Source organism: Scatophagus argus, chromosome 7 (genome assembly GCF_020382885.2).
Source record: "Scatophagus argus isolate fScaArg1 chromosome 7, fScaArg1.pri, whole genome shotgun sequence".
In the NCBI taxonomy this organism is placed as follows: domain Eukaryota; kingdom Metazoa; phylum Chordata; class Actinopteri; family Scatophagidae; genus Scatophagus; species Scatophagus argus.
In genome coordinates, this window is record NC_058499.1 from 8,130,149 (window position 1) to 8,151,740 (window position 21,592).

Below are 21,592 nucleotides of genomic sequence, written 5' to 3' on the forward strand. Positions count from 1 at the left end.
CCTAATCTAAAGAGCCAAGACACTTATACCTATAAACTTTGACTTTATTTAACAGCAGATTGTTTAATACCTGTTGCTCTCCATGAGCTCCACTGTTGGAGTCATTCTATAACTGTTACAGGACTACAGGAAGAGAAGACAGTCTTGAGTGCATTTAATGCAAAACCACATAATTAGAATTGGGTACACACTGGAGGATAAACCCATATAATTTTGCTTAACTAGCAAAACTAGCTGCGATACAGGCTGGTCTTTTTATTGCGCACACTTCATTCTCAAAAATGGTGGCACCTACATTATCCGAAGTGCAACTCAACCACTATGACAGTTCAGTCAAGGTTCAGCCATTTTATGCTAGTAGCAGCTAATGTAGCCTCAAGCAGTTGGCCTCAGGCAGATGAGGGACGGGACACGTAGGTTTAATAACCTCACTTCTTAGTAGTCAAATTACCTCTCGGGGAAATGGGCTTCCTCCGCAGGGTGGCGGGGCGCTCCCTTAGGGATAGAGTGAGGAGCTCGGAGTAGAGCCGCTGCTCCTCCACACCGAGAGGAGCCAGTTGAGGTGGCTCGGGCATCTGTTTCGGATGCCTCCTGGACGCCTTCCTGGGGAGGTGTTCCGGGCATGCCCCACCGAGAGGAGGCCCCCGAGGAAGACCCAGGACACACTGGAGGGACTATGTCACTCGGCTGGCCTGGGAAAGCCTTGAGGTCCACCCGGAAGAGCTGGAGGAAGTGTCTGGGGAGAGGGAAGTCTGGGCATCCCTGCTCAAGCTGCTGCCCCCGTGACCCATTTCCAGATGAAGCGGAAGAAGATGGATGGATGGATGGACTTCTTAGTAACTCCACACCCTTAGATTTTCAAACTTGTGGTCTTCAGCCACCATTGCCTTCGACTCAAGTGACATCACTTGAGGAACTATATCAGACTTCCTCTGGAGCCACAAATGCAGGACTACCTACTGCATCCATATTCTTCATACTTACTTACTTTATTTAGTTTCTCCATGGTGTAATTTTTACTGTTGTTATTTCTTTTTACTCTGTACATACAATGGTTATTTCATGATGTCTCTGAGCCCCTGAGGAGATTTCCTGTCACTCCTTGAAGTCTTTCCACTTTTTTACAGTTAAAAGATTTTTTGTTTTACATATGACTGTAGCAGCCTTGTGTCATTTTAGAGGTGATTTACAAATTTGATGCACCTGCAACCCAGCGTTCATTGCATTTTATACTGATTTTGAGCAGCTTGGAGGCTTCAAACAGAAAATGAAACATTCAGTAAAGTATACGAGGATGGGGACAAGGGGGTCACCTGCTGTGCACAGGCCCCTAATTACTCCTAGCTACGCCCCTGCGCTTTAAATTTCAACACACATTAAAATGAAAGGTATGTGCAACAGCCAGACGCAAACTTTAAATGTGAAAACGTGCTTTGGCACAAACAGACCCTGGCGGCAGAGTTTCCACATCGGGCCGGTGATTTGGTGCAATGCGAACACTTAAATGGTTCACTGTGCACGCCGTCAGATAGGCGGGAGCAGCAACCTCCCACTCCTCCTATTGCTATAACAACCACAGGGCGGTCGGTGTGAGTCGATGGCACAGCGGCTCGGATGCGACTGCTAACTGTCATTCTCCCGCAAGTGGCCCGGCCTGAGCTCGCTGCATCGCCGTTTGACACTGGCTGATCCCGCCCGGTGAGGAGGAGGAGGAGGAGGAGGAGGAGGAGGAGGAGGAGGGGGGAGAGCCTGTGTTTCCCAGTCACAGTGATCTGAACAGTGGGGAAGCTCAGTGTCGGGATCCGCTACGTCAAACAGATTAGTCAAATAACCTCTCGGGGTAGGACATACCTCCCCTCCCTGGGTTTGCCTGGCTGCATGCATGGGCTGAGGAAGGAAGATAGTCTGCGTTGACAAATAGCCAGGAAGCCCTTAGCGAAAAACAGAAGTGCACTACTTTTCTTTCTTTTTTTTCTTTTCTTTTCTCTTCCTTTTGTTTTTATTTGGCTGGGTGAGACGGCTGTGGTGATCCTCCAGCAGCGTCTCCTCTTTTCTCTCCCCCTCTCCCTCCCCAACCCCGGTGCGAAATGGCGAAAGAAAACGGCGAGTCCAGCGATGGATCTTGGAAAAAACATGTCGATGATATCAAGAAAATATTTGACTTCAAGGAAGTCCTTGGGACGTGAGTAACAAGATGACAAAGCCTTGCGAGCGACGCGAAACTTTGTATGCAGTTGTGTAAATTAACGTGCAGACAACAATGACACATTGTGTGCTTTAACGGAAATGAAAAGCAGGCTGACAGCTGTTGAATATTCGTTGAATTGACTGAGAATCGCTCGACGGTGACAGAAAGAGACAGGGCCTTTTGAACTTACATCCGTCTGAAAAGAGACATCATACATGTATATTTCTAAAAATCCAATCAGGGCCGTCATCAGTTCATTGCCCAGGCAGTGGAAATAATGCTCCACGGGACACGATAATGTTTGAAGTCGGACGCGCTTGACGTTATGTCACAGTTCATTCAGAAACTACTGCAGCGTGCTTTTCGTCTTCCCACAGAGCAGATCAGGGCTGAAGGATGTACACAGCGTTAGAGCTTTGTGCGCGCAGCCATTTATTTTTTTTTTGGAGGGGAGGGGGGGTCGTTCCTGTACAACATGACAACTCTGACAAAGACAGCAGGGTCTATTTGCATACTCAAATGATGAAATCAGTTCCCAAATTGAGGAACCATCTGTGAGGACTTTGTTTTCATGCTCCATCTCTCTCTCTGTCTCTCTCTGTCTCTCTGTGTCTTTCTTTCTTCAAACAGAAGGACAGATTTCTAGTTGAGAAACATCATGTCTGGGTTCACAGGCTGACACTTGTTTGTACAGTGAGCTGCTCTGCAGCTCGGTTTCATTTGGCTTCCTCTTGTAGTTCAGGGACCACTTTGGGAAGTTATTCTTTTAGCCTTGGACCACAGAGAGGACAAATTCCAGGGTTTATTTTGGTCTGCTGTTAGTGCTGCTTGACTTCATGTCTCCTCTTCTTTGAATAAGTTATGCTGCAGAAAGAGGGCCTGTGAGTGTTTTCCCCCGAATGGAGGACCTACAGGAAACTGGTCAAAGCTAGGTCGTGCTTCTGTAAGCAATTCTGAGGCAGCCCATCTTGTGATCGAATATCACACATTTAACAGAGTGTAGTTCTCATCTTCCTGCCGGGCTGTGTTTCTTCAAGACATGTCCGTTGACCCTTGACTGAGACAAATTTAACGTGGTGATGTTTGTATTCAGAGGAAGGGCTGTGTTGAGGAAGGAGCCTCCCTGGGGAAATATGTTTGTTTTTGGGGGTTTTTTTTATTTTTATTTCAGCTGAGAAGCTGGTGTCAAGCTGAGGAAAAATGGCCTCTGGTTGCCGTGGTTGTAGTTAAATTTGGGGAGCAGGTCATTCACAAATGATTAGCCACACACGTCATGCTGTGCAGTTGGAATATATGCAAGCTAATCTTGTGTAAACTCACTCATCATCTTGGCCGTCTTAATCATCCTCTCCTTTTGTGAAACGGTGCTGCTTCACATGACCGTAGACCTGTTTTTACTGAGGAGAGCAGCATCATAAAATTGTAATGCCGATTGGTGATTCACTTCACAACACTTGAGCTGCAGCACTGAACAGTCAGACGTTCCTACCTGGAGGCTGTTCTGATTTCCCCAAGGCTTTCATTTATGTGTGAAGAGCCTCTGAATAACACCAGTGAATCATCGTGATTTACTGTCCTCACAATGGCCAGGTTGGAGGAACACAAATCCCTCGCCCACGACCCAACACGCACACATCTCCGGGGCCAGTTTGTCACCGTTAGACCACTCTGTTAGACATTGTGCAGCTCGAAACTCGTCCTGATTGACTTTAAGTAAGTCCCACTTACTGGTTCCTGTGTGTCCTAATCAGGGAGTGCCTTGTTGCTGCACAGCGGGGGTTCACAACAGGCCACCCGGGGCTGAAAACCCCAGCAGCCCTGCAGCTTTGGTTGAGGATTAGAAATGAACAAGGACAGACTGTTTGAGGAAGAGACCTAGATTATCCTCCCCCCCGCTCCACCTTTCAACTGGCAGTTCCTCGTCAGGTTTTCCCCCATCAGTTTCCAAGAGGGATCAACCGTTGGCAGCTTCCCTGCGCTACACAGACTCATTCATTTTGTGCAGTACACTCACTCAAGTGCGATACTTGAGTGAGTGTACTGCACTACATTTATCCCACGACTAGCAGAATGGACATGGGTCCTTTCTACAGTACATTTAAACACGTTTTGTTAATTTTTATTGGTATATTCTGCATTTTGTATGTGATACTTTAAGCACATTTTGTCAAAACTTCTCTTTTTACTTAACTTAAATTTTGAACGCCGAACTTTAGCTCGAAATGGAGTATTTTTACAGTGTGATGTTATTATTATTATTATTATTATTGCTTAGTTTAAGTAGATTAGTTTGTCCACCACTAATATGAACATGAAACATCTGATTTCAGCTACAGCTGGAGGCCTTACTGCCTGAACGTTATCACTGATTGGATATTGATAGGAGTTTTGGAGGAGGTGTCAGTAATGCTTTGGCCATACTTCTTTACTTACAGTAGGTGTTGGAGCTAATGAGATCTTCGCCACTCAAGCCAGTTCTCCTACCTCGTTGTGACTTGCCTTGTTGCTAATTTCAGACCTTTAAGCTGCTGATGCTCTATGGAAGTAAATTAAGTAACCCGATCACAAGCACCGGCAGAGATCCCCTTCGAGTCAGTGTTGTAAATGTGCAGCAGGTGGACAGTGGAGATGTTGAAATGTTTGTTTAAAATACTTTTTTTCATACAAACCAAAAACTAGAGTCTGATTGATCCAACTGCAGATACTGAGCGTCTCCATGACGTACTTTGCCCCTCAGTAAGAATCAACATATTTATTATTTTACTGTCAAATTTTGTGAGTTCAGATTTCAGTGAGTGTGGTGATAACCGCCTGCAGGTTCATCACTACAAGTGACCCCTGGAACAACCTGAACCACTGCTTTAAAGAGCAATATTGGCTAATATATCGTGATATAAACTCTCAGAAATCAATGTCAAGCATGACATGGTTCTCCAACATTCTTCCCTGAGGTGAATGCACATGTTTTACTGATGTAAATCCCATGGCTAAAGAGCAGTCCGAAAACAATGCTAAGTGCTTTGCCGTGTACTTCCAGTATGCCGTTTCCTGTTAGCACCAAAAGGGCTTTGCTATATCTCACTCAGGTCAGTTTTTTCTCCCACCAAACCTCATTGTTATGATTCTGTTTGCCAAAAAAGAGGAAAATTACCTTCTCTGAGTTTGATATTAATGAATGAACATTCCTTTTAAAACAACCTTGGCTCTAACAAAGCCCTGCTTGTATGTGGTGCATCAACGTGACTGCCGTTTCCTCCATGAACTGATTGTTTTCTTAAACACAGCTTGTGCAGAAACTAGTCGGGTCCTTGGTGCTATGAAAATGGCAGCTAGGCAACTAGGACGATGGAAGTCTTTAGTTGGTCGCTCTGAAGAAGACACCACCTATCATTTTCCACAACCACCACTGTCCTCCAGCTACATCAACTGTGGGAGGAGATACTTTTATCAGTGACCATGAAGATAGAGAGTCAAATAACTCCCTGAGATAATGCACAGTGTGTTTTATGTGTAATCATTTTCTGAGCTTCCATTTGTATTCCTCTCACCGTTGGGAATACTGACAGAGGCAGTGTGTACCATCCCCTGCACTCAGAGAGTTGAAGTGTACCAAACTGCCTTGTATCAGAGCACAGGAGGCGGTAATCACTTTTATTAAAATAATTTGGCTTCTCTTTGATGGGCTGATCTGTACCTTCAGACGGGTTTCTGGCAAACAGTTCCCCTCGAGCGCTAGATATTTTTCCCTTTCGGTTGTTCATGAGCGACATTAGCTCTTATCAGGCTGTAAACTGACCATCTTTCTCTCTTTGATCCAACAGTCTGGTGAACACAAAGTGCACATTCTTGGAAGGTAGCCTCAGGTCCGGCGTGCTGTTGGGTAATGGTTTCCAGCTTCAGTCGCTGGGACTGTGAGAGCTGCTGGGTTTCATTCTTGTCATATTACTGAAGTTAATTTAACTCTGCAACGCCAGATGAATGCTGGTTACTACCTGAAAGGACAGAAGACCAGAGTCAGCTAGTCTAGCAACAGGGACCAGAGATGAAAACTACACCTGAATTGATCGCAGTGGTCGTATGCATTGGTGGAAAGCGACTGGAGCCCAGTTTTGACAAACTCGTTCTTTAGAGTATTAACATTTTGTGCAACTTGTGTGGTTTTTTTTCTCCTCTACATTTATTTTGAAGAGGTACAAGATACTGGGGAGCATTTTCAGTATAAATGAATCTGCTAATCACTTTTCTTATTTATAAAATGTTAGAAAAAAAAGAGAGAAGCCAGTACATGAATAGTACAGTACAGAATAAAAAGATATTAGTACCTGTAAATTAGAAAACCCTGTCATTTTCAGGTAGTTTGCCCATCAGATACTTCAGTTCTGTAGTTCCCAACCAGAGGTACTTATACTCCAGGAGCTACTTCTGCTCTTGTGAGGGGTGGTACATGGAGCGACTGTAGAATAAAAGAGAGCTAAACTAATTTTAAAAAATGAACTGATGATTTAATTAAGAATAAATTCCAGATATTGAGAAAACCATAATAATTATTTTAGGTGTCCTGGCATTGAAGAGCTACAAAGTGAGCAGAGAAGATGAAATAATTAGCAAAAAAGTAGTGGATAAACTGTTGAAGCAGACCACTTAAAGCACTGGATAAATGTTTGGAACATTGTAAATGCTAAATGGACTGTGTTTATGCCGAGCTTTTCCAGTCTGACCAGCCACTCGAAGCCCTTAACGAGCCAACACTTATCTATTCGCGCAAACACTGGTGGCAGAGGCTACCATGCAGGACTACACCTGCTCACCAGGAGCGACAGCCAATTCACACAAACAACCAGCGGGAGCCCTTTAGGGTTCAGTATCTTGACGTGTAGGCTGCAGGGGCCCGGGACTCGAACCACCGACATTCTGATCAGTGCTCTACCTCCTGAGCCACAGCCACTCCAAATGACTAAACATCTGACGGTTCAATCGTATGAAAACATTGCAGCATCCGATCTTATGTCCATTTTTATATGATTAATAGTTCACTGGGCTGTGGGGGTACGTCACCGCTGCTGTAGTTTACAAAACTACAGACAGCGTAGCTGAGCAGATGCGGTGTGAAGTGTTTTGTGCGACTGTAAAACTATCTGCTGCCAATTTAGCTTTTATTGCCAAATTTGAGGGATCCTATAAAATTTAATATTATATAAACATTATCTGCCAATCGAGGCTTTGTGCTCATGATTAGGAGAATCATTGATGGCCAGTCTGTCTGCTCCCTCCCCATTATAATTCTTTGCATAAATTCTACTTGCATTGTTTGAAAGCATCTGTCATATTTCTGGTCAAAGTCGTCATTGCACCCTGACTTTGAGCGCAGCAGGTCACACTGGCAGTAGCTCTACCTGGATTATCAAATCATGACTTTTCCATCCCATATGTTGTGTAACGAGCTGCCGTAATGCATCTTACACAAGATGATTCAGTGTGATTACTCAGCAGCACCACAGTACATGCGCCGCCTGTGAATGTCAGTAAGCCAGCTTCAGTCGTCAAGATCCCCCACCGCCTCTATCTGAAAAAACAAAACTTCCTCCGTCAACAGTGTCTTGAATTTTATAATCGCCCGGGATGACCAGTTGAGGCCTGAAAAAACTTTTCTGCATGGTTGTTTGTTTTTGGACTTTTTTTTTTTTTTTCTTTTTGCATCTGCAGCATCAGCCGCGCGTTTCACACAGCCCACATTCGCATTTCACATTAGTCAGCCGGGTTGGCTCGGCCATCCTGCACACAGTGTGATGATGGTGGTGGTGGTGTTGTGTGTGCCTGCAGACTGTCACGCACGCAGCTCGTTCTGTCATCCAAGAGCCGTGAAGAGGGAGCTCTGTGGCTCGGTGAAGAACTTAAAATTCAACTATTAGTGAGTCAGCATGCTGACTGGACTGTGCAGACTGTGACACTGGGTCAGAAACATTTTGCACCCATATAATCACGTTTATCTTGTCTAGTAGATTGAGAAGAGCTTCGATAAAGGGTCCTATTTAGATGGAGCTTTCTCTCATCACTAAATGCAGCACCAGATCACATCCAGGATTATTGCCTCAGATGGGTTTGGTGTGCTGGTGGCAGCCATCCTGCACTTGGTGCTTAATGCGCTCAAATTTGTCCGAGCAGCTTCTCTGACCTGCCTTGTCTGAGGATATGACTCAGATGTAACCCCTTTCTAATCATCCACATTTTGATTTGCAGCTGACTTTGGGATATATTTTATTCTCAGTAACTTTAATGGATTGAAATTACATTTATTTTGTACTTTAATCACGTGTTGCTAGTTGCGCCCCAACACTTGCTGTTAGTCACATGTAGCAGGCATGTAGCGCTGCAGCTAACTTTTATCTGATTAATCTGCTGCTTGTTTCCCCATCATTCAGTCTATAAAATATTAAAGGAAGGCTCATCACAACTTACCACAGTCAGAAGTGGAATCTTCAGATTTCTTTATTTGTTCCAAATGATATTTCACTTCCAATCACATATGACAAAGAAAAACACCAAATTCGTAGATTTGAAAAACTGGAACCAGTAGATGTTCTCCTGAGAAATGACTGAAACGATGAATCAAAATAGTTGCTGATTAACTTTCCTCTGATGGGCTGATTGTTTCAGAGTTATGTGTGATTGCTGTGGACGTGTCCCTGTGTCTTTGTGTGTGTATGTATGTGCAGATACAGCACGTGGGCAGTGGCATCACCATATGCACATCTCTAGCAGGCATCGCACCTTTTCTTTCCTGTGAATCATGAATTAATAGACTGAATTCTGTCAGAGGCTGCAGCACAGTTTGCCATGCTTCATGAACTGACACAGCGAGGAGAGTCACCGGCTTGGATTCTGCCGTGCTGTCAGTCACAGGAAGTGATGTTGCTGCTTGTCAGTGTGGTGAACAGTGGGACTGAGGTGGTGCTATACGTCTTAACCGCCCTGTCAGTGAGTTCACAGGTTTCCTGTGGTTTTCATCAGCATGTGTCTCCTGCTGCAGAACGTGTGCTCTGAAAGAAATAAAAAAAAAAAAAAAAAAACGTGCAAGAGAGTTGCTTGACAGGCTCTACATGCTGGTGGAGGGATTTCATACATCTAATGTCCGCACAGCTGTGGAAACCGGTTGCATGCGGCGAGCAGAAATGCTGTTCATTGTCCTCATGACAACAGCTGCGATTCTGCAACATTCCAGGAAGTAGTGTAGCAGCTCCCTCACTTACACGAGCCCCTGCATTTACATATTGTCCCACATGATGTGCCGCAATGAGGTCAAAGTCAGAAGGACGTACGCTCCAAGCTCTCTTAGTTGTGTTTGTTTGCAGCGAGTGTGTTCCATCTCATCACACCTGAGGCTGGTCTTTGTGACCAGGTATTGTGTTTGTGCACAGTCTGTGTTTGTGTGCCGTGGCTCTGACTTACCCTCCCCCCCCTCGTGCAATGGTGGAGTGAGGGATTAGCGTGGATTTGATGGCCTCGGTGGGACTTAGTGCAGTGAGCAGGTCTGAGTTTAGAGCCTGTTGGGAGGAACTGATCGCACTTTGAGGACGTAACGGACCTTTTGATGCTGGCCGTCCTGCTTTTTGTATGCACTGTGTGGATCACTGTAGGATCAGTTCTACTTTTGATAACAAGCCAATAAGACACATATTAAGCAGTTAAAGCTTAGGTCAGACAGGTAGAAAACAAGTGCAGCAGGCAGTGTGGTTTTAAAAAATACTTTCATGCACTAGGCTTGTCTTCTGTATTTTTTTCTTCTGGCAAGAGATAATAAACATGGCTGGATTAGAAGCTGATTGCTCTTTTGGTACATTATAATTGGGCAACATCACAGATAGATTTATGGCACAGGATAAATACTTCTTTCAAATACTTGTGGCTGCTAGCAAGAGAGCCATCATCACACAGACGTGGCCTCTGGCAAACACTGACTTTCATCGCAAGACTGTGATGTCAACAACGTGAAATTTTGGAATCTGAATTTGAAATTTGTGCCTATTAGATGTAACCCTGCGTACTGTATGTCACTGTTGTGTTGTCCGTGTCAGCCGTCTCATTTGGCTTGAAAATGTCAATGACGATAAAGCTGCTAATATGGAAATCGTTACGTCATAGAAAGGGAACATGCAGAAAGGTCAAAAACGTAAAGGAAAATTTGACAGAGTTGTAATCAAGAATATGGGTGAGTTTGTAGGCAGAAGAACCGATATGTGAAGTGGAGTAGGACAATAGTCTAGGCACTATGGCCTCAGGCCCATTTTACTATTTTATTTCTTATGCTGATGTGCTACAAAAAGCAAGTCTTCATCAGAGACATGAGTTCATGAGTGGATCAAGAATTATTTTAGTCTTTTAGATGATATTAGTTGTTTTGGTCCAGTGAACGTGACACGTAGAGTTTCAAATAATCTCGCCTTTTATAAACATCTTAACATCAAACCCTGCTGAGCGTGCATGGAGGGAAAAGGTGCCTGTGAAGGTGTGTAATGAAAACAAGACGGAGGGGGAAAAAAAGCAATCATGCAGCCTGCTCAGTGAGATTTATTAAGGTGGACTGACTGTGGTATCATAGCAACTGATACAGATTGCTTGAGCAAATACTCCCTTAATTCTGTATTTGCTTTTAAAGGCTCTCATGTATGGAGACAGATGGCCGAGGAAGACACGCTATCTGCCGTCCTAAATGGGTGTTTTTCAGAGGTTTTAAAAGTGTTTGCCGTGCTTTTGGCTGCACACGAGTACCAGGCGTAAGCCAACACAGAAGGCTGTTGGCCATAGTTGGGGACTTTGCCAGTTCTCAGTAAATATTCACAATATGCTGTTTGTGTACTCTGGCCTGTCTGCCTCTGAGTGCCCTCTATCTACTCACAGACGATAAGGTTTTCTGTGTCAATATTGCCTGAGCGCATATAAAGCAGGACTAACGTGTTTCTCTGCCTCTCTTGTAGGGGTGCATTTTCTGAAGTGGTGATGGCTCGGGAGAAGGCCACAGGAAAGATGGTCGCAATCAAGTGCATCCCGAAAAAAGCGCTGAAGGGGAAGGAGACGAGCATCGAAAATGAAATCGCTGTGCTTAGGAGGTAGGTGCCGCGTGACTTGGCCGCGGGGGAGTTTGCAGAAGAAGAACGGCACTTTAGAAAGGGTCACCAACCCGCCGTGTCCTCCGGGAGGCTTCTCTCTGTGTCTCTCTCCACTCTGAGTAATGACTCAGAGTTCAGTTGATGGCGCCTCTCGGTTTATTTAACAGTCATTGTCGGGTTTAAGAGACTCCCTTGTCGAATTCCATCTAGTCACCATTTTGGCTCAACACAGTGTATGCACACACACCTGAACAGGGAATGATAGGATTGCACTGACACCAGTTGACGCTCTACCCCATCCAGGTCCTGATGGGTAATGATTCCCCTGAGAAGCTCAGTTATCAGTCTCTTTGAGTGAGCATGCCAGCTGTTAGATGTAGTTTCCTGGTTAGAGTGGCCATCCTTTGACTTCTTCCTTTTTCCTCTCTCTCTCTTTCTTGATTTCCTCCCTCTCTTTATCCTCCTTGCTTGGCTCTGTTTGTCTAACAGCCCTCAAACTGCATCTTCACTTTGGTTCTGGACTTACAAAGGAAGCTGTGAAGGTTGTTTGGTCCTTTGAGACTCTCTGCGCCTCCTCCTCTTCCACCCCCACCTTTTCCTTTTCAGCCACCTGCCCTTGTGAACACGATCCGTCATCTGCATATCTGCAGATTTTTTTTTTGTTGTTAATATTAAAAACTTGTTGTTCGGTTGCCTGGACACAGACTCCCAGTGTCGTGATCCATCCTATATTGTTTTCCTCAGGTGCTCCTGCTGACAGGGGTAGCCGCTTCATGACTCATTGATTAGAATCCTCTAAGAATCCCCCTGCTTTCCATCACACACAGAAAAGGTTTTCTCCCTTGTGTGAAGCCTACACTCTGCCAGGTTCATTTTTGACAAGCGCGAACATATATGTGTGCACAAACACACACGCACACTGCCTAAATACAGAAAGCAAAAAATGCCTCATTGTCAGCTGGTAGAGCATCGTTTTGACAAAAGAAATGGCTAATTGCACCTCATTAGTAGCCCGTGCTGAAATGAACGCAGGCCGACAGTAAGCAAAGTGAGTTTTCTGTTCTTCCTCCGCAGGATAAAACATGAGAATATCGTGGCTCTGGAGGACATCTATGAAAGCTCAAACCACCTGTACCTCATAATGCAGCTGTAAGTGCACCAGCCCACCACGCTGTTTGTTTAGGTCAGCTCTTTGTCTCCCATTTGACCACACATTTTGATAATGTGTCGTGTTTTCTGCTTGATTTAGCGTCTTTAATGTCCTTGAGGTATTTTTGAATGTGTGAGTGAATATCGAGATGAACAAGATAAACAAGATAAGCAGGTGGCATAATTGAGAAATGTGCTAATCTGCGGGTTAGATGAGAAGATTGAAACCGCTCTTGCGTCTGTCTGTTAAACATAATGCTACAGACACAGCTAGCCTAGCTCTTCATGCAAAAGTAAATTATTACTATTAGTATTGATGTTATTATTATTATTGGTATTATCATATTGGAGTAACAGCTATTGTCGTTTAAAATTACCTCTTGCTGTTCTGAAAGTATTTCTTGGATTTTCCTCACATCTCTCCTCTAACCATCGTGAAGAAAAAATATTCCGTCCATGCAAGAGATTTTTAAGCTGTTTTTTAAGGAGAGATTTTGTTTCCTACCCGGGTAGCCAGAAATTACATATGTGCTTATGCATTGTGATAAGTATATAATATATTTTTATTTTTTTACACACAGAGTAAGAGAAAGAAACACCAGTACAGAGAATTATAACTATAATAATAATAGAATTATAGAATAATGTATTATTTTAATGTCATACAAATTTAGAAAATATACATATGATCATTGTGAGTGACAGATACTCCAGGAAGTCTCATTTGCATTTGTACAAGAAATAGTCCCTCAGTGAAAACAGCAACTTGTTATTCTAACATTTTGGTTTATGTACAGATTAAAAAGATATAACGTGTTAAGTTGTGAGCTTTAAAAATGCTTTGTGCTGTTTAGGAAGCAAATATCTTGTTAGCTTTAACTTTATTTCAGTCAGTGTTTGTTGGAAGTGTAGGTGTGACAACTGTTCCTCTGCGCCATTATCGTTCGCCTGAGTGCAGCGCATGTCATCGTGGTTTCAGAGACCTTTCCCCTCACCACATAATTTCACAGAGTTTCGTGACTAATGCACCAGCAATTTAGGCAGCCATTATCTGCCCCCACTGTACCTCTGCAAGGTCTGTAATGTCACCCATGAAGTCTCACTCTCAACTTAATGAGTCACTTGTTGTGTCTCGGTCTTTTTGTAAATGCAGTTTTTAAGTAGTTGAGAAGAACTGCTGGAGCACAAGTTGCATGTACTGCAAAGTTGCGTTATGAGACAAAGTTTCAAAAATCACAATGGTGGTTTTGACATGGAGTCGATCACTGGTGGTTAGGTGAATTACTGATATCCTGTGTGCTGATAGGGTGTCTGGAGGTGAGCTGTTTGACCGCATTGTAGAGAAAGGCTTCTACACAGAGATGGATGCCAGTCGGCTCATTCGACAGGTTTTGGATGCAGTGAACTATCTGCACTCCATGGGAATAGTGCACAGAGACCTGAAGGTACAACAGTATTTTATTGTCATAGTCAAACACGGAAACAAATACAAATTCTACTGCATTTGTTGTTGAAGAGATCTCTTTAGTCTTACTAAGAGGAGAAATCCCTGCTTTTTAACCTGTGTGAGTGATATTATGTAAGCACTTGGTGAGGCTCACTCACAGAGGTTAAATGTCAGGGATTTCCCGTCTCGGTAAAACTGATGAGGCCTCTTGGAAGAGCTGTAAACCTCCCCTGCAGCTCTTCAATGACAAATCCAGGGGATTTCGGTTCATTTTTTTTGGCCAGTGTCTAACTGTCTGACCGAAATCAATCCAAACAGACAGTACATAAAGTCCCATGAACACACACAATATTTGACTCTTTTCTCCGATTTCCAGCCTGAGAACCTGCTCTACTTCAGTCCCCATGATGAATCAAAGATCATGATCAGTGACTTTGGCTTGTCAAAGATGGAGGGAACAGGCGATGTGATGGCCACCGCCTGTGGGACTCCAGGATACGTGGGTGAGGATGCCCCCTGAGCTCTGACTTTGGTGGAAAATTTAGTCTAAGATAATTAGATTCACTAGTTGGCTAAACATGAGCTAATCTAATCTGCCAGTAGCCACAGGATAACCTTCACCATCTGCTACAGGCAAATATTCACATTCTTCTCCAGCCACTGTTTCGTGGGGAATGGCTGAACTCTTTGCATTGTTTCACTAGATGAATATTAGTTTTTCTGACCCTTTTTTAAAATAATTTAATTCTTTCAGCCCCTGAGGTTCTAGCTCAGAAGCCCTACAGTAAAGCTGTCGACTGCTGGTCAATTGGGGTCATCGCTTATATTCTGTAAGTGCTCACATTTAAATATGAGTAAGGTCATTAACTGAATCTTGTTTTGTATGTTTGATAACTTGATTTTCATGTATTTTCTGAGCTTGATTTAAACAGGAAGTAATCATTAAGATCATAAACAAGTAAGAAGTAAACAAGTAAGTCTGAGCAGTAGTGATTGGTCATTGGAGCGGCGGGATTGAGTTCCCGCCCATACAAACGTCTGACCCAGCACTCAGCTGTCAATTACAACGTTTTATCTCCTTTATTTATAGCATCAAATAACTCATTAAAACCAAACTTGTCACAAAAATAAGCACTCTGACATACATCAGTGTGATGAGAACTCCTTCCTAGAATGACAGAAACCGCCTTTGGGAAAAATTTATTTGTCGTATATGTGAGTTTTTAATTTGGCTCATGTCTCTGCTAATATGGAGACAAAGGGTTTATGAACTGTATTGGAGTTATGACCTGCCACCAGGGGGCGATCAGGATGTTTTGGCTTCACTTTTGAGGAAGCTGTAATGCCATCTATCTTTATTTGACTGTACTTTGGACAATTGTGACAGTGCTAACCTGCTCACCATCTAAATCACTAAATGAAAAGCGGAACAGTCACCAAATTAAGGAGAATTCGTCATCTGGAGACCTTGAATGTTTATGCAATATTTCATGAAAGTCATCTGATTGTTAAGGTATTTCAGTCTGGACCAAAGTGAGAGACTGACCAACCAACCAGCACAGTTATCCCTGGAGCCACACCATTAAACACAACCCTAAAAGCTGTTGGAGATTGAGGGACGCCCACAGCTGCTGTTCCTATTTTATAGAGCTTATAAATATTTCAGTGAAAATTTTCCAAACTACCAAAGTGATGCCGCTCGTTAGCAAAGAGAAAATCCCTGGTGTTGTTAACCATTCACGATGTGCGATGAATTTTGAGCTGATTTAGATGTAAACGTTTCTGTCCGGTGGTTGTTATTACTCAGCTTAGATCTACAGCATGAATTCATGTTGTAGATCTGCTGCCTGTATGTGTTTTTTCCCCATATCATATGATAATGGGCTGTTCTTGTCCTGTTTTTGTCCCTCTTAATATTCATGTTACGTCTCTAATCCCTCTCGGCTGTCTCCTGTTGCATGCTATATGAAAAATCAAACTGCCAGTGAATGAGATTAGGCCAGAGCAAATCCCTTTAGATTTGGGTTAAAGTTTCTTCTTCATCAGCTGGATGACGGCACTCACAAAGACTGTTGTTGTGTAATCATCCATCTTCATTTTCTCAGGCTTTGCGGTTACCCTCCGTTCTATGATGAGAACGACTCAAAGCTGTTTGAGCAGATTCTAAAGGCAGACTACGAGTTTGATGCACCGTATTGGGATGACATATCAGACTCCGGTGAGCTATGAAGTATGGCGTGTATGTGTGTTTGCACTGTGTTTTTAAATAAATGGTAACACTTTATTTTAGGAATCTGACAGTTTTCTGATAGATTTCAATAAACGAACTGATGCTTGGAGTCCCCAAACCCAGCAAAAGGCAGTAGAAGGTTGTTAGACAAATCAAAAATATGATTAATACATACATAAATAATGCTGTAGATTAAATGGAGTGTAAAAAGACATATAAAGATTTATATTTTTACTTTAATCTCCAATTGTGTCAAAAGCTTGTTTTTATTTTTCATTTCCTTAGTTAAACACACATTTAATATCAAATCCCAATAGTTTCAAATTGCCCAAATTATTTTAGTAAATATAAATATTTTAATATGTTAGTAAATATATGTTAATGAGATGGGCGGGGTCCTCTGTATCCATAGCAGCTATTGGTTAATAGACCATTTGCGTGAGTGCCAGTGTGTAACATTAGCGATCCACACGGGCTTGTAGGAAATGACCAGCTACGCCTGAAACACTGGCAGCTAAGCATGCCAACATTTTAAGTTAGGAACACCTAACTCAACATATGGTGGCATAAAATGAAACCAAATCATCATGTCAAATCACGTTACTGCATGTTTTCAGTTTTCTCCGGTCGGCGCTTGCAATATTGCAACGATAAATTTCCCTGTGGCCCAAAATCATTTTCCCCATAGACCATATTGTGAAAAAGGTGTCAGTAAAACCGTTGACAGAACATCTCAGCCTACAAACAATGTGAGTTATGACTCAGAATTTTTGATCCATGGAGATTTTATAATTGTAAAAGTTCCAGATTCCATACTGAGTTTATATTTTTCTAATTATCTGACAACTTTGTTTTGGTTTCCGGTGACCATAGAATAGAAAAACAATAGAACAGTGATTTATTTGTAGATTTAATTAATAATTTCAGATTTCTCAATTATAACTCTCTACAGCTGTTGTAACAATTTCTTGGTCCTCAAGAAATGGAAACTATATTTAATATGTGTGCTGCCCCAGAACATTGTATAAATTTCCCCTGTAATCACCACCAATTTACATAGTGATCTTAGGAAAATCTTAAAACACCACAAATATGTTTTCAGCCGGATGTGTTATTGACCTTTTCAATCCCCTCCGCAGCCAAAGACTTCATCAGCTGCCTAATGGAGAAGGACCCAGAGAAGAGATTCACATGTGACCAGGCTCTTCAGCACCCTTGGTGAGAAACTAACCGCCGCCACACTCCACCCCAACCAGACAATCACAGGGAACCACACATCTTGGTGTGATTAAACAGCAGTATGACGCAGATTGCAAGGCTTACGCATTTGTCATGTAGAGCATGTCCTCCCACTGTCATCTGTCGCCATGGCTCCGAGCCGTGAACCCACCTCTGCTCAGCACCACCAGCCCTTGGAGAGAAATCTGCTGAATAAATGGCTGCCAATTAGTGGCTAGCATCCTGAAGGATCCTTGAAGAATGTGGAAGCTTTAATGAACAATTAGAATGTCTTCCCAGGCCTGAGCTGGAGCTAACAAGGGCGAGCTGGCATGGGCTGCTGTCTCCGGCTGAGGTGGCCAATATGAATTGGTCTGTTAGGCAGTAATGGGTCTTTCGGGTCCCGGGCAGGTGCTCGTGATACAAATATGTGGTTTGTGATGGCGGTAACAGGTATCATAACAGAGAGAAATAGCCTTCATTGATAAAGTTTCATACAGAGATATTAAGATGAATGTGGCAGGAGGTGATACAGTTTGTGAGCTCCTGCAAAAACATCAACCCATCAGTCAAAGATGCTGTAGCAGAATGAAAATAAATGACCTGAGCAAATAGGGAAACAACCTGCGGATGATTCCCAATACACATTCAGATATAAACTGTTTGGGTAGTGTCGTGTTTGTATGTGTAAAATTTTCTTTACATGATATGAAAGGACGTGACTTATAATTTGCAGGATTGCTGGAGACACTGCGCTCTGCAAGAACATACATGAATCAGTCAGTCGACAGATGCGGAAAAACTTTGCCAAAAGCAAATGGAGGGTGAGCACACAAGACTTTACACTCTGTTGGTTATCAGACACCAAAAGCACAAACGCAATGTTCTTTTTGACTGCTCTTTTTCAGTAGTCAGTTTGTCTTTCTGCCGAGATCTGTCTTCTGTTCTACATTTGTCTGCTTACACCCTGTCTCCACAGCAAGCTTTCAATGCGACGGCTGTGATTCGCCATATGAGGCGCCTGCAGCTGGGCACCAGCTTTGGCAGCAGCATTCACAACACCAACTCTGTGTCCAACCCTCAGAGCCGCGCTCCAGCCAAGAGCCAGTCTGTGGACTGTGCCCCGCTCTCCCTGAAGGACTGTGAGTGACACTTCGGATGCTCTCTGCGGACACCAGCGTGTCCAAGTTTTCGTAGCGCACTCATTTCAGCTCTGTTCAGTCTGCCGATGTCTCTGTTCAGCTAATTGGCAACTATTTAAAAAGCTCTTGAGGTGTAATTTTTAATTAAACAGACTAAATAGAGTTTGACACGAGCCATGTGGTCACGATGTATCCCGGGCCATTTAATGGCCGGACAGAGTTTGCTCAGTTGTCATGGAAATAGCTCAGTATTATTTCTACTGCTTCTACTCTGTAATGTGTCTACCATTACAAAAAAGGATAAAAGATAAGGCTGGTTAATATACTGTGTTTTTTATTTTTTTTACTGTCTATAAATTCTGTGAAAAGACCAAAACCAACAATCAGTTGATCCTAGAGTTCAGTGTCTGTGTAGCCAAAACCTCCCCTGTGACACAGACCTCCACTGTTGTCCAACGACTATTAAAAACACATAAATGAGTGTCACTGAGCTTGGCGTTGAGTGCCACAGACAGGCTTGAGAATTCGTAAAGTATTGAGAGATGGCTTTAGGGTTGGGTTACACTCAATCAAAAGCCAGCCGTCGGAGGAGGAGAGTGGGGAGATGTGATTTTGGTTTAAATAGCCTATGGGGATGACAGTGTTTGTCGGATTCATTAAGTTGCTGAAGCTGTCAGACGCAGACCTCCCTTTCAGTCCGGAAGGTGCTCGACCATCTTACACAAATTGCTGAAGAAGCAGACTGGCAGGCACCTTTACACGATGCTGCTTTTGCTCTCTTCATGGGATTAATTAAAACATTTTCATACTTTTTTTAATTTGTGCTTTTCCTAAACTACATGATAACATCATGTCCTCTCCCACAGGTCCTCCAATAACTCCTTTGCCCTCTGCTGTTAAAGTGTACAATCAGGACTCTGACGCCACCTCTCCTGTGCGAGAGGAACCGGTGGTGGCTGAGCCAGCGCGACCACGACCCTCCACCGTTACCGTAATCCACACTGGGACTAAATGACGCCAGGTTCCGCGGGAGGTGAGCTGGGAGACCACAGAGCTTTGAGATGGGATAAAACCATCCCAGGCCTCACGATGTTGTTGCCCAGTTTGCCCATCCCGCAACCTCCCATCTGTTTCTGCCAAACCACGGGAGGAATTTCAGGAGTGTTGGCTCAGCTCAATTTACCATGGCTCAGCACAGCACCGCACTGCTTCCCTTCCTACTCTCATACAGATCTGGAAGTACAGAGGGGGAAGATGCTCATCAGAAGTTGTCACTGTGGAAGCCATGTTCAGCTTGGGTCATGGCTGTCTGGCAGACAAACAAGAAGCAGCTGGTCTGGGAAGTGCCACACTAAAAGGAACTCTTTATTGAAGCTGCTATCACTTTGGACTGTGAGCGTCGTGAGACAAGGACGCTCCGCTTTATGCCTTGTGTAAATATCCCGCCTGGAACTGCTGAGTGGAGTCATGTTATGCAAGTGAAATATAAGCTTCAAGCTGCGCTAAATAATTGTGACATCATCTGCACTCTGAACTTCTTGCCGTTTTGACAGCTCTCTTTAATTTGCTGTGGTATTTGCTGCAATGGCTCGCAGGGTAATAACTCTCAACGGTGTGACAGTATGTGTTATCTCTTTGCTTTAAACTGCGTGGACATTGAATATGAGCGGGATGGTGTGCTTTCAAGGGCCGGTGCATTGCACTAACGTATTGGATTATTTATTTTCTTATAATATATTACGACTTTTTTTTGTAAGAATACCACTTGCATAGATTGTGCAAATGCGTTATTAGATTGGACTGAAAAGTTATTGAATTGAATGGTGGAGATACAGTATCTAATAGTTGTTACTTTGTAATTGCTGTTTTATTTGATTAACTAATCTTGACGTGACTGTGAAGTCCTCCTCGACCACAGGAGGGCAACTCGGTGTTGTTGCTGTGTGACCAGTTCTCAGGGATGTGCTCCAACATGAAGCTAACCAAACCCCCCTCTCAGAGCGATCAGACGCTGCTGATGGGGATGGTGAAACAGTTGAGAATTAAAACCTCCAAGTACTGCATAATGTTTGAATGTGCCATCGGGAGAGTTGGACATATGCTTCCCTTCTTTGAATCCATCATTGTTGACCGTGTGAGAGTAATCTAACTTGAACGCATTGTTTTTCCCTTTAAAAACCTTGAATTATATCTGGATTTAAAGAAAGTGTTCATCAAGAAAGTGCGCATTCGTGTCTGCCGTTGAAAAAAAAAAAAAAAGTCAATCGACCAATGAATGCAAATGTATCTCAATTGTTCCCGCTGTAAAATCATGAGATCAGTAGTGTACAGTTCAGTAGTTGTATTGCTCGTGCTCTGCTTTCGCTCACCAAGTGGCTGCTCTGAAAACGGTTCACTCGCCGTGTGTTTAATCACTGTGCTTTCATACCATCCCGTTGAATTTAGCAGACAAACTCTTTCTCCTTCTCTTCCCCTCCCGCTCGCTTTCTAGAGACCTCCACACAGGGAAGAGAGGTGATCTGTCTTTCTCTACGGTACCTCAGTTTCATTTTCAACATGAGTGGGGGAAGGAAAAAAAAAAAACAATAAAAAACTGTCCATCAGATTATGACCAACATCGAGGGTTTTGCCGTCTTGAATTATCTGAAAATGTTGTGGTGAATAATATATATATTTTTTTTTGAGCCTCTACATTGCTGTTCAAATCTCAACAACACAGTTATCTTAGGTCGTGAGTGTTTATTTTTGTCTTCCTTATACACCCCCCCCCCCAAAAACAAAAAAAAAAAGAAATCAGAAAGCAAAATATGAAACAATGAAAGCCCCTTGGTATGCATGTATTACATATTGTTGGAAAAAAATGTACTTTGGGGTTGTAGAAGTTCATGTATTAAAAAAGAGGCTTGTTTGCAAGTGTCTTTGCTTCTTCTTCTTCTTGACATGGAGTAAATATGGAGTTAGTACGCATTTATTACGGTAAAAAATATAACTGAATACAGTTTTTGTTGTTTAAATGATTATGTGAAGAGATTATACTAATGTTATCACAAGTGAGTACATAAAGTAAATACAGAGTAGATACATATATATCTAGTTAAATACAGTATAATCACA

General features: G+C 43.0%; 1 protein-coding gene across 1 annotated transcript; it reads left to right on the top strand.

Annotated features, from left to right (window-relative positions):
* Positions 1-1,463: 1,463 nt before the first annotated feature.
* On the top strand, positions 1,464-21,391 carry camk1db (calcium/calmodulin-dependent protein kinase 1Db). The gene is made up of 11 exons (XM_046394512.1): positions 1,464-2,182; positions 11,161-11,292; positions 12,367-12,441; positions 13,748-13,886; positions 14,265-14,391; positions 14,643-14,718; positions 15,994-16,106; positions 17,258-17,336; positions 18,073-18,160; positions 18,316-18,478; positions 19,345-21,391. The coding sequence occupies exons 1-11, from the start codon at positions 2,088-2,090 to the stop codon at positions 19,491-19,493; spliced, it is 1,236 nt and encodes a 411-aa protein (XP_046250468.1). The 5' UTR covers positions 1,464-2,087; the 3' UTR covers positions 19,494-21,391.
* Positions 21,392-21,592: the final 201 nt, after the last annotated feature.

What these genes read in the sequence shown, in the direction of transcription:
- camk1db (XM_046394512.1), top strand. Translation starts at nt 2,088, where the DNA reads ATGGCGAAAGAAAACGGCGAGTCCAGCGATGGATCTTGGAAAAAACAT. An exon ending in TTGCCAAAAGCAAATGGAGG is followed by an intron (nt 18,161 to 18,315) that starts GTGAGCACACAA and finishes CTGTCTCCACAG; the next exon opens with CAAGCTTTCAATGCGACGGC. An exon ending in CCCGCTCTCCCTGAAGGACT is followed by an intron (nt 18,479 to 19,344) that starts GTGAGTGACACT and finishes CCTCTCCCACAG; the next exon opens with GTCCTCCAATAACTCCTTTG.